This window comes from Vitis riparia, chromosome 5 (assembly GCF_004353265.1).
Source record: "Vitis riparia cultivar Riparia Gloire de Montpellier isolate 1030 chromosome 5, EGFV_Vit.rip_1.0, whole genome shotgun sequence".
In the NCBI taxonomy this organism is placed as follows: Eukaryota; Viridiplantae; Streptophyta; class Magnoliopsida; order Vitales; family Vitaceae; genus Vitis; species Vitis riparia.
In genome coordinates, this window is record NC_048435.1 from 7,294,509 (window position 1) to 7,307,962 (window position 13,454).

General features: G+C 32.4%; 1 protein-coding gene across 1 annotated transcript; it reads right to left on the bottom strand.

The window, feature by feature from the left end:
* Positions 1 to 7,595: 7,595 nt before the first annotated feature.
* LOC117914520 (proline-rich extensin-like protein EPR1) lies at positions 7,596 to 8,015 on the bottom strand. The gene has a single exon (XM_034829871.1). The coding sequence runs from the start codon at positions 8,013 to 8,015 to the stop codon at positions 7,596 to 7,598; it is 420 nt and encodes a 139-aa protein (XP_034685762.1).
* Positions 8,016 to 13,454: the final 5,439 nt, after the last annotated feature.

Genomic DNA, 13,454 nt, shown 5'->3' on the forward strand with positions numbered 1-13,454 from the left:
AATCAATTCTCTATCAAAATAGATAAATAAAAATGAAATGAATATAATTATTAAACTCATGTAATTTTCTAAAATGAATAAAACTAACAAATAATTTAAAAATAAAATAAAATAAATAAGCACATGCAAGTCATATGAGTCATGCAAGCCATACAATAATGTAGGAAAAACCTAAAAGGTGACTTAAGTGACCTAGGGTGAATCTAAGTATGCTAGAGTGTGTCTATGTGTCCTAAAAGGGTCAAGGCGTTCTTAGGTGGAAAAACATCCAAGTGAAGTCTAACCTAAGTTTGAAGGACGACTAAGGTCACATATGAGGGTTCAAATGGACCTTAAATAAGAGACCCCTGAAGGTGGCTCAGAAAAGGTAAGTTGTATGAGTGGCAATGACCATCGATGAACTACTGTGGAGTACTAAAAGAGCACTTAATAAGGCATATGCTAAGGGGCCAAAATGGAGGGGCTACATACTCTTCACTCACAAGAGCTTAAATAATGAACGAAATAGTAAAAAAGATGTACACATATACAAAAGAAAAACTCTTACAAAATGACTTAATCCCATGGATGTACAACTCCTCTTATAATCTTACCACTATATATATATATATATATATAATATAGAACCTTGCTTAGGGTTGTATCTAAGCCATTCCAACATTTTCTTTGCTTAATCTTTTTCTTCTTTGAATTTTTTCTTACCTCACTAATTCTGATTTAGTATCATAGCACCTTCAATCCAAATGGGTTCTTTTTCTTCCTTAACCCCTAGTACTTCCACTTAACAAAACTCTCGAAACCCTACCCAGTATCTAGAAAACCTAATTCATCATGTTCCTTCTTTTCCACCAGTATCTACAAAACCAATTTCTTATTTCATATCTCCAACAACCCCTTCCAAATCTCATTCAACATCTCAATATTAAGCTAGAAAGAGACAACTACTTGCTTTGGAATACTCAACTTCTGAATGTTATAATCACCAATGGGCTTGAAGATTTCATCAATGGAAACCAATGTTCCTCTTCCTCAGTTCACTAACCCACAATAGTTGTCAATCCCCAACTTCAGATGTGGCATTATCTCAATTGACTTATGATGAGCTAGTTCTATTCCTCAGTCACAAAAGGATGCTCAACAGAATCGTTAGACTCACCACAACCTCGAAGAGCTAGAACACTCTTAAGAGAGCCTACACTACAGCATCTCATTCTTGTGTTATGGAGTTGTGCACTAAAATTCAATCCATTAAGAAAGATGGTTTTATTGTTGATGAGTATGTTTTTAAGTTTAAGAGTATTGCAGATAGGTTTGCTTCCATTAGTGAACTTATCTTAGATAAAGACCAATTGATTTAATTATTTCAAGGTTTAGGAGCTAAGTACAATCCCTTTGTAACATCTTTCAATGCTAGCTCTGATCAACCAACTATAAAGGAGGTTCATAGTGTTCTTTTAAGCTTTGATATTATATTGCAAAGGTAAAATGTTGCTGAAAATTTAAATGTGAATATGGCTTAGGCTAATCTTGTTGTGTTTGCTAACAAGAAACCTTTCAAACCAAACCAACAAGACCCTTAGAACTTCACTTCAAAATCTTAACCTCAGTCTTACTACAATCCACATAACCAGAATTTCTTCCCATACAGTAACAAAAATTTCTTCACTCCATAGATTGACAAGTTTAGTACCCAATCTAAAGCTAGAATTCTTAGAAAACCTCAAGGACCACAAGTTCAAGGAAAATGGTAGCAACGCCAAAATTTTCAAGCTATAAAAGAAAGACCCAAATGCCAAATTGGTAAAAATTTGGCCACAAAGCTCTCAATTGTTACCACAATGCTAATTCAATTAGGATAGTCCTACTTCTTGAGCCCCATGGATGCCATAATGGCAAGTTCCTTTGTTATTTCGCCAAGCTTAGTGACTGATGGTGCATGGTACATGGATTATAGAGTGACACACCACTTAACTCTTAACCTGAGCTCTCTGGCCTTTCCCCAATACCTTTCTAAGGGAATGAGACCGTCATGGTAGGCAATGGTAAAACCATTAACATTTCTCATGTTGGTAATATCTCAATTCCTACACGTTCTAAATTTCTAAAGCTCAAACATGTTCTGCACATACTTGAAATTGCAAAATAATTGATCAGTGTAACCATATTATGTTATGATAATAATGTCTATGTTGAATTATGTTGAATTTCATCCTATATTTTTCTTGGTGAAGGATCAATGTTCGAAGAAGGTGCTACTCCAAGGTTATCTTGGATATGGATTTACAAACTCAAAACTGCTATTGTTCCACTCTCAACCCTTCAAGTTCTTTGTCAATCTAAGTTTTCATGTAAAAATAAATTATCCAACCTATTGCATAGCAGATTAGGACACCAAGGTTCTAAAGTTTGGTACTTGGTTTTGAATACCTATAATGGTAGTTTTTTTTATTTAAGAATGCTCTTGACTTCTATATTTCATGTCAATTGGCTAAGAGTCATCGATTGCCTTTTGTAAATTCAACTTCAAGAGCAATAAAACCATTTGATTTAGTGCATTCTGATCTTTGGATGCTTCTCTTATACTCTACGTGACTGGTGCTTGTTATTTTTGGTTTCTATTGATGATCCTACTTAATTTAACTAGCTTTATTTACTCAAAACAAAGGACGAAACCTTTCCCACCTTTCTAAAATTCAAAACCATGGTTGAAACATAGTTCTTTTCCAAAATTAAAGCCCTCCAAAGTGATTGGGGGATGAATATAAACCCATTTCAACTCATTTACATAATCTTGGTATTAAACATAAAGTTTCTTGTCCTTACACTCCACAACAAAATGGTAGTGTTGAAAGAAAAAATCGTCATGTTGTTGAAATGGGTATCATACTTTTTACTCATTGTCATGTTCCTTTGTCTTTTTAGCCCTTTGCTTTTCAAACCAGTATTTTTCTTATCAATCGTCTTCTCACTCTTGTTCTTTCTAACAGCACACTATACGAATTACACCATTAAAAAACCTCAAATATGATTTTCTCAAGAGCTTCGATTACACTTGTTATCAATTTTTACGCCCTAGTAATAAATACAAATTGGAATATCATTTAGTTGAATGTATTTTCATTGGATGTAGTTCCAATCACAAGGGTTTTATGTCTTCACAAACTCATCGGTCATGTCTATGTTACAAGGCATGTTGTTTTTAATGAATGTCACTTCTTTTTCATGATTTTCCTGTTTCTTCAACTTTTGCAACCAATTCTTTGTCATCTTCTGAGTTTTGTTCCTCTCTCCCTCTTATTGTAATCCTTTCCCTTTCGCTGACTTCCTTTCCAATTTCTTCTCCATTTCCATATCCACTTTCATCTCCATTTCCATTCCCATCCTCATCTTCTCCTTCCCTCTCTCCTCCGTCTTCTACTCTATCCCCTTCACCTTCCCTTGTAGCACAAACTTCACGAGATATTACTAATGTTTCAAAAACAGTTAGTGTTCTTTCTTCCTTTCCCAGGATGTCACATTCATAGGAAACCTAGGGATTTTAACACTTATGTTAAGGCGACTTGTGCAAAATGCGGTGTTTTTCAACCTAAAGTTCTTACCAGCATAGTTTCACATGCCATGAAACCCACTTCTATTAGGCCTTGTAATCATCGGAGTGGGTAGCTGCTATACAGGCTGAAATTGCTACTCTCAATAAGAACAATACCTGGACTCTTCTTCTTTTACCACCCAGTCAGAAAGTTATTAGCTGTAAATGGGTTTATAAGATTAAAATTTCACTTGATTTATCCATTGAGTGATACAAAGCACAACTCATCACTAAAGGTTTCCTTCAAATTTTGGGACTCGATTACTTTGAGACCTTTAGCCTTGTGGTCAAGCCTACTACAATATATAAGGATTGTGTTAGTCCTTACTCTTTCTCACAATTGGCTGATTCGTTAATTTGATGTCCACCATGCATTCTTAAATGGTAATCTGGATGAAGTTGTTTACATGGAGCAACCACTTAGTTTTGTTGATTCTAATGCCCTCATTCATGTTTGCAAACTTAATAAAGCTTTATATGTTCTTATGTAATCACCAAGGGCCTAGTGCAACAAACTTTGCGCTTCAACAACTTGGGTTCATTGGTTCTAAATTTGACCCGTCCATGTTTATCTTGTTTTCTAGAGCAGCTATATGGTGATTCTTTTGGTTTATGTGGACAACATCATCATCACTGGTAGTAACTCTTCTTTGGTGCACTCTATTATCACCAATCTTAACACTTAATTTGCACTCAAGGACTTGGGTCCTTGTTTTACTTCCTTGGTTTTGAGGTTTAACTGACTTCTTTTGGTGTTTGTTTACATCAGTCTAAATCTATTTGAGATCTTCTCCTGTGTCTAATGGCTTTTGGTCCTACTCTTTCTCTTTATGATAGAGAACCATTTAGTGATCCATCTCTATATTGTAGCATTGCTGGTGCTTTGCAATACTACACTCTCACCAAGCATAACATCTATTTTTCCGTGACCAAAGTATGTCGGTTTATGCATGCTCAAACTCTTATTCATTGGCAAGTTGTCAAGCGTATCTTATGATTTCCCAAAGCCACAAGTTCTTATGGTCTTTCTGTTCAAGCTTACAATGATCTATCTTTTCTTGGTTATACTGATGTCGATTGGGCTAGTTGCCCTGATAACAAGCACAATACTAGAAGGTACAACACTTTTCCTGGTCCTAATCTCATTTCATGGGCATTTTCAAAGCAGAAGGTTGTGTCTCACTCCAATACCGAATCTGAATATAGGGGACTCACTAATTAATGTTGTTGCCAAGGTCACTTGGATTGAATCTGTCTTATGTGAGTTGCGTGTCTCTCTACCCCGGCCCATCCACCAATTTTGTTGTGTGACAACATTAGTGCTACACACTTGGACAAACCATGTTGAAATAGACTATCATTTTATCCATGAAAGGCTTATGCATCACACACTCAAAATTCAATACACCTCTTCTATAGACCAACTAGTCAATGCTATGACCAAAGCTCTTCCTTCATCTCACTTGTACAATCTTCAGTGCAAGCTGATTGTTCTTCCCAAACCACTCAACTTGAGGGGAGATGTTAAGCCAATTTAATAAATTGATTTCTTTTGGTTAATTTGTTAGAATCATTTTTATTACATCCATTTATCAGGAGAGTACACGTGTACAACTCCTCTTTTAATCTCACCATTGTATATATATGATACACGACCTTACTCAGAATTGCATCTGAGCCATTTCAACATTTCCTCTGCTCATTCCTTTTCTTCTTTGAATTTTCCCTTACCTCACTGATTTTGATTTATACCTGGTGTTTACACCTTTGGCCTCTAGCCTTTCTAGCCAGTTTTCTAATTAATCCGTATATGGTATACCTGTCCACTAATGAGGAGAAAGACAAAAGGGGATTGCTGTTCCACCAGCTACATACAATAATTAATTACAATTTTTTCATAATCATGGTAATGGATCCTGAAATCCATCCTTTGTGGATTTTGTACGGAAATATTGTTGTCGTTATGTATGTGGGCTCACTTAGATGTATACTGCTAGCCGGTCTGGGAAATGTGATTGCAGGTCCAGATTATGATGTTGATATTAGTGGGATAAGCAAGATATGCAGTTAACACGTATGTGATGGAGTAACTTTTCCATTTCAGTCCTCCATTTTTTAAGATTATGCTTGTCTTATTACAAGGAAAGACCATAAGAATCATGAGTCATTGGCAAGGTAATATCATTCCCTCTTTACAGGCTTCTTCACCTTTTGGTTTTTTTAATATCCATCAAGATCTTTTAATTGGAGGACAATTACAAGTATATATATATATATATTTGATATTAGTGGGATAAGCAAGAGATGCAGTTAACACGTATGTTATGGACTTGAGTAACTTTTCCATTTCAGTCCTCCATTTTTTAAGATTATGCTTGTCTTATTACAAGGAAAGACCATAAGAATCATGAGTCATTGGCAAGGTAATATCATTCCCTCTTTACAGGCTTCTTCACCTTTTGGTTTTTTTAATATCCATCAAGATCTTTTAATTGGAGGACAATTACAAGTATATATATATATATATTTGATATTAGTGGGATAAGCAAGAGATGCAGTTAACACGTATGTTATGGACTTGAGTAACTTTTCCATTTCAGTCCTCCATTTTTTAAGATTATGCTTGTCTTATTACAAGGAAAGACCATAAGAATCATGAGTCATTGGCAAGGTAATATCATTCCCTCTTTACAGGCTTCTTCACCTTTGGTTTTTTTAATATCCATCAAGATCTTTTAATTGGAGGACAATTACAAGTATATATATATATATATTTGATATTAGTGGGATAAGCAAGAGATGCAGTTAACACGTATGTTATGGACTTGAGTAACTTTTCCATTTCAGTCCTCCATTTTTTAAGATTATGCTTGTCTTATTACAAGGAAAGACCATAAGAATCATGAGTCATTGGCAAGGTAATATCATTCCCTCTTTACAGGCTTCTTCACCTTTTGGTTTTTTTAATATCCATCAAGATCTTTTAATTGGAGGACAATTACAAGTATATATATATATATATATATTTGATATTAGTGGGATAAGCAAGAGATGCAGTTAACACGTATGTTATGGACTTGAGTAACTTTTCCATTTCAGTCCTCCATTTTTTAAGATTATGCTTGTCTTATTACAAGGAAAGACCATAAGAATCATGAGTCATTGGCAAGGTAATATCATTCCCTCTTTACAGGCTTCTTCACCTTTTGGTTTTTTTAATATCCATCAAGATCTTTTAATTGGAGGACAATTACAAGTACATATATATATATGAAAAGGGGAAAATATTAAAACAGGAAAAATTTGGGAAAATATAATTTTCAAGAATTTAATTATTTCTTCCTTCTTTCCCATATAGAACTACACAAAATAAAACTTTAATAATTTTTTCTTATCTTTTTTTTTTATTATTTTTTCTTAGAAACATCCGTGGTCTCACAAGCTTGTAACCCTAGATTGTTAGGCTCCTTTAACAGTGCCCCAACATCGTGGTCCAATGACAAGCTTCCACGCCTTAAAATCAGAAAATGCCATTAAACTTTATCAGACATTACAGTTCAAGACAAAGCTTTTATTTGCTTAATGTGATAATGAAATTGTTAATTTCATTTCGTGGGCATCTAAATTTGGACGAGCAAGACCTCTGAATTCCCTGTTTTTATCACCAGCAGAGGAGATAAAATCTTAATGGTGAGAATCTCCACGTGAAATTTATGTGTACTGTCAACATATTTTTGTTTATATAGTCCAGTAGCTGCAGGAAGTCTAGATTATATAGGTAGCAGTAGCACTATTTATAGCACTCGATATTCGCTGTATGAATACATTAAACCTTGTTTTCAATACGCATCACAAGCAAGTACTAGATACTACAAGGAGTGACAGTCGCATCAACATTTCTTGATAATAGCAGTGACTGATTTATACACAGAACAGTACTGTACACGTACCAGTCACTAGAGATAGGATCTTATTCCTACATACGACTCTTATTGATCAAAGTCACTCAGTTGGGGTAGCCTGGAGATGGAGGTTTGTGTGGTGGCTTCTTCGTTGGAGGAGGCTTTATCTTTGGAGGCATCATCTTTGGAGGCATCTTGTGTGAGTCTTCTTCAGCATTCTCTACAGGAGGATGGCCAGGCTTATGACCCTTAGGTGGTTTGCCAACTGGGGTTGGTGGCTTGTGTCCTGAGAGTGGCTCCTCTTCTTCGGGAGGTTTGCCAACTGACGTTGGTGGCCCGTGTCCTGGGGGTGGCCTGTGTTTTGGGGGTGGTTTCACTACGCCGGGAGGTTTACCAATTGGTGTTGGTGGTTTGTGCTCAGTCGGTGGCTTCTCAACTGGGGGGCGCTTGGGGTAATCAGCGAGTGAAGAAGTGGTGAGAACCACCACTCCAAGCAACAACACTAACAAGTATGTGGAAGACATCTTTGAGTTTGGCTCAGATGGTGTAGAACTAGAATCCTGGGTGGCCTTTTATATTAGTTGGGCCCTATGCCCGAACGACAAGTGTCATGGTGACACATAAAGTGATGGGGTCGATTTGGGCCTACCGGATTTGAAAACTTGGACAATTCGAGAAGCGTCTCCTGACTCCGGGTTCTAAAGTGAAAGATTAGGTATCGACCATTGAAGTATGATCACAACTTTTGGCCTTTGGCTCTCTCTACTGCCGTATAGCTTTTTTCCTTTGGATATTTTTCTTAGTTAGACACAATTATTGAGCAGTCTAATCTCGAAATGGGATTAGTATAGCTTTAAGCAAATTTATTATAGTTAGTGGAGGACTTTTAAGAGTGCAGACGACATTTAACACATGCATGCAGTAGTATAGGGGACATAACACTATTCTTTTTCCAAAGATTCACATGATTTTTATATTATAGTATTGGCACATTGTATGTAGCTTGTTTTGTGGTTAAAATTCCATATGTAGACACTGGCGTTTCTCCATTTCTCACAATTGATGTTTACCTCCACGATTGCTAGATTAGATATACCAAACAATAACACATTGTATAATCTATCCGCCCTTCAAAATCTACTGTATGATGAAATGTTTCATGTGTGTGTGAAGTGTTAGAAATGCACTATAGGCAACATCATCTTCTTTTGTCTAGGCTTGGGCCTCAAGTTATACTCCCATGCCATGATAAATTTTCGTGTGCATGCTCTAAAGAAGAGTATGTCTTGAATGCGCCAAATCATTTTGATTGATTTTATGATGTTAATTGCTCCGCATATGGATGGGCATGTGCTTTATTTGCTTATTCAATCCACAATCACCTTGAACTGAAGTCCTATTGAAGCTCTATTATTTTAGCAACGTCCTGTCAAATAGGCTGCTAACTTGGGGTGGTATGGACCCAAGGATCCATCTTAATCTTGGGTTGATTTTGTCCGACTCTATCTATCTCAGAGAGAATCAGGATCACCAGTGCTGGTCTGCTTAAAGAAGACTCAGTACTGGATTAATATTGGTTTGGGTCAATAGCTTATAATGCATTGAATGCAGAAGAAACAAGATCAATGAAACCCAAAACACACTGCCCACACAACTTCACTCTGGTGTCTGTTATTCATCAATTCTATTCCCACATGAACTGGTTCAAGTTTAAGAAAATGACAACGGATCCAGTGTATTAACTCGGTTTTGCTTGGTTTTGAGCTAGTTGCCAAACCAGCCATGAGTTTTACCTCTAATGTCAATGAACAAACCCCAAATGAACAACTGCAACAGCTTAAAGAGAAGAAATGGAGATGAAAATCCCTGTTTCTTCTCATTCTGGGGACAAATTAGAACATAACTACAAAGGTTCTATTAATTGACTCCATGAATTATGGTTCTTTGGTTTTCCAAATTTAAATTGTACATGAGATTATTTTTTTCCTTTATATGTAAACATATTAAGGTTTTCTTATTTCGTGGGCAAATGCGCTAAGGATGAAAGTCATTTCATTTGGCTGCAACAGCATCTTATAATCAACATGCATAAGCAGCAGTTTTAATTGATCGATTGAACACCGACTCACAAGAAGAGATAGAATGGTACAAGACAGCTCTTATTAATTTATACTCATTACTCATTTTATGTAGCCCCATTAAGATGGCTGGCTGGACCACCGAGGTCTGGGGGTGGTGCTGCTTGTGTGATGCAGCGGGCCGGGCAGACACTTCTCTAGTTGCTTCTATTTGGAGTTAGAGGATCAGTCTCTGCCAACCTTGAGAACTCTCCACCTCAGAGGGTCCAGGTGGTGGACATAAGGTACGTGGCGCCTTGAGCTCTGGTGTCGGTAGCTTTGAACTCTCAGTAGACTAGTGTGTCTTAATCATTCACTGCCAGAGGCTGCCGTAGGCAGTGACGATCAGGTGAGACAAATCACCGAATAGTCAATATCGACTGCACTTGACTATTATAGATTTGTTTTGACAAAAGTAAGAAAAGGGAGAAAATTGGATGTTGACCTTTATAGAAATAGATAAGATTTACTGCAACACAGAGCACTGATTTGTTACTTGGAAACCAAGTTATGCTATTAGCTAGCCTCCATTAGCAGCAGGGTACCTTGCTGCCTGATCCTAATCTGAGTTCCCAAGGTTTCAATCTTCATTTGTTAACGCCTCAGGATTTGGATATTTCAGCTTCGCTTCTCCATTTAGCCAACGCTGTCTGGTTTGGATTTCAATCCTCATCTGGAACATTCTTTTTTCTGTCTGATTCAGGAAGTGTTTGGTGATAGTTGATTAAAATTAAACAATACTATCATACAAATAAGTCTGATCTAATTTTGGTGGGCAATATACCAACTGATTTATGCTTAAAAACACTATGCGGAATTGGAGGTCCATCAGAAGTACTATTTGATGGGACTCACAAAAAGAACACGTGCACATTTATGAGATCCGTGGAAGAGATAACTATGACAGCTATGCATGTGTACAACAGATTTATGTCGAGTTCACCTCGTAGATATTTTGTTTTCAGTGCCGGTGGACCCCAAAATGGAAATCGGAAATTAAGGTTGTATTTATTTTTTTATTTAATTCTAAATAGAAGTTTACTGTTAAGTATTAGATTTTTTTTATAGTATTTTATTGTTATTAAATATTAAAAAATAAAAAAAATCAATATATTATTTTTTATTTTAAAAAAATTATATATTTTAACTTTTTTTATTTAGTAAAAAATTTATAATAAGTCATAAAAAAAAATCTAAATTCTTAAAATAAATTATTTTCAATAAAAAGTACTAAAAAAACATAACTTTTGGTCTGATAACTATTTTTAAAAATAGTTTTTAAAAAATATTATATAATATTTTATAAAACAAAAAATATGTTTGATAATTTGACATCTCTTTAACTTATTTTTAATATTTTAAAAATAATTTTTATATTTAAAGTTTTATCTTTATTATATAATTATTTTTTTAAAACAACTCTTAAAAAATAAGTGAAAGTAATTGAAAACAACTAAAAGATGTTTGGTAATATTTTGATTTGTATTTTTTAGAATAAAAAATAAAAAATAAATAAATTTTTAGTTATCAAATGTATTTTTTAATTCTTTTATTCTAAAAAACAGAAAATCCTTTTTGAAAATAATTATTAAACAACATTCTTAAAAAATCACTCATTACAATCTAGATTTAATGCAAGAATGATTCTTCCTCGAAAATTCTGGTGAGAGAAGGAGAACTCAGAATGACGAAGATGTCCTCCAATAGAACCCAAAGTTATAAACATGAACAAGAAGCCCTAGAAACACCAAAGATCTCATTTGGTATATATATGAGCTTGATTGAGAACTGTTTTAAATTCAGTTTTTTTTTTCAAAGTCAAAACAAGTTTACTTTTAAATTTTAATTTTTTATTTTATAAATAACAGTTTTTTAATAATTTATTTTGAAAACATGATTATTTTTAAAACTTATAATGAAAATAGGATTTTTTTTTTTTTTTAATATCATGGTTATTTTCTCTTCTTTTAAGGAGGGCTATTTTAAAAATAAATTTACAAATATGAAAAATGATTCAAACTAAAGCATTACAAATAAAAACAAGCATTACAAATAAAAAACATTTTTAAGAAATATTTAAAAATAGAGAAAATTATTTGAGAACATTTGAAGTCCTTAAATAGACTTTTGTTTTAGAAAAGGCAAGATAACTATTTTTGAAAATAGTTTTCATAATGATATGCATTAATTGTTTAAAAATTAATTACATAATAAAAAATTTTCATAATGATATGCATTAATTGTTTAAAAATTAATTACATAATAAAAAACCTATGTAAAAACCTTAGTTATAATCGGCCACATATCAAATCTACTAAATATGAAAAATAAGTACATAATTATATTTGACTTAGATGCAACCTTCTTCCAAATGACATACTTTAGTCAATACTTATATTTTTTTGTTTCACTTCTTTGATACAACACCTCATGGATTTATTGTTTAATTTATTTGTAATTATAAAACTAATTTTCATTTTTAATAAGACTTGAATTAATTTAATAAGTATTATATAATTTGAATTTATAATTCTTTCTATAAAATCAAAGTATATTTTTTTTTAAAAAAAACAATTTATCTGAAGAAAGTTTTTTATTTTTTATTTTTTAAAACTGATTTTAAAAATAACTAGCTAGACACCTTTATTTTGATAAAATACTAAATAAACGTGTAAAAACAACATGGCCAAATAGGGGCTTAAATTTTATTTTAAAAACATTTTTTTACACTAAAGTGCATTTTAAAAACACCATCAAAACCAACTACAAGTTATGCTTCTTCCCGTAATAGTAATATTTTAGGCCAAAATAGAAACTCCCCAAATAAAGACCCTATACTAAACTCCTTTTCATTTTATTAATACAAAAGTGGGGAAAAAAGGTCTATGCTCACCTTAAAAACATGAATATTGTGAATTCACTATTTCTATAAGGAAATTGAAAACTTTAAAATTTTATCAACAAATTCTCTAAAATCCTCAAAATATATAGGGCCTGTTTCACAATGTTTTTTAAAAATTGTTTTTATAAATTGCTTTTAAAATATAGAATAAATAACAGTTTTTTAGATTTTTTGAAAAATAGGAGTATTTGGTAAGATGTTTTAAAAAATAAAATTTTAAAATAAAAAATAAAAAAATTGTTTAGATAAAAGAATTTGTATTGTTTTTAAAAACAATGTCTTACTTTTATTTTATAAAATTTTTATAAATTTAATTTATGATAATATGAAATGAAATTCAAGTTAAGTATTATTAAAAAATACAAATTAAATCTATAATTATGCATGAGTTAAAGATAAATATATTTTTTAAAACTATGAAATAAATTTTCTATTATAGTGAAGCAAAAATTACTATAAAATAAAAATAATTTTAATATTCATTTTTAATACAAATCAAATAAGTACTTTAATTAATTTTTTATTTTTATTTTTATTTTTATTTTTATTTTTATCATGATTTCTTATGTTTTTTTTCTCAGTAATGTTTTATAAAAATAAGGATATTTGGCAAGTTGTTTTTATAAAAGGATTTTAAAAATAAAAGGATTTTTTTTATTAAAAAAAAAGAACAAAATGACTTGTTTTAATAAATTGTTTTTTTTAAACAAAATTGTTTTGATTTTGTAAAAACATTTTAAATTCAATTTATATCATATTAATTAATTAAATTAAATTGAAGTTTTATTGAAAATAAAAATAATTTTGTAATTAAAATTAAATTAAAAAATATATAGCTTTTAGTCAAACGTAAATAGTAATATTATAACAAAATTATAAATTATATTTTTAACATAAAATATACTATTTATTACATATTAAAAAATATTTTATTATATTTATAA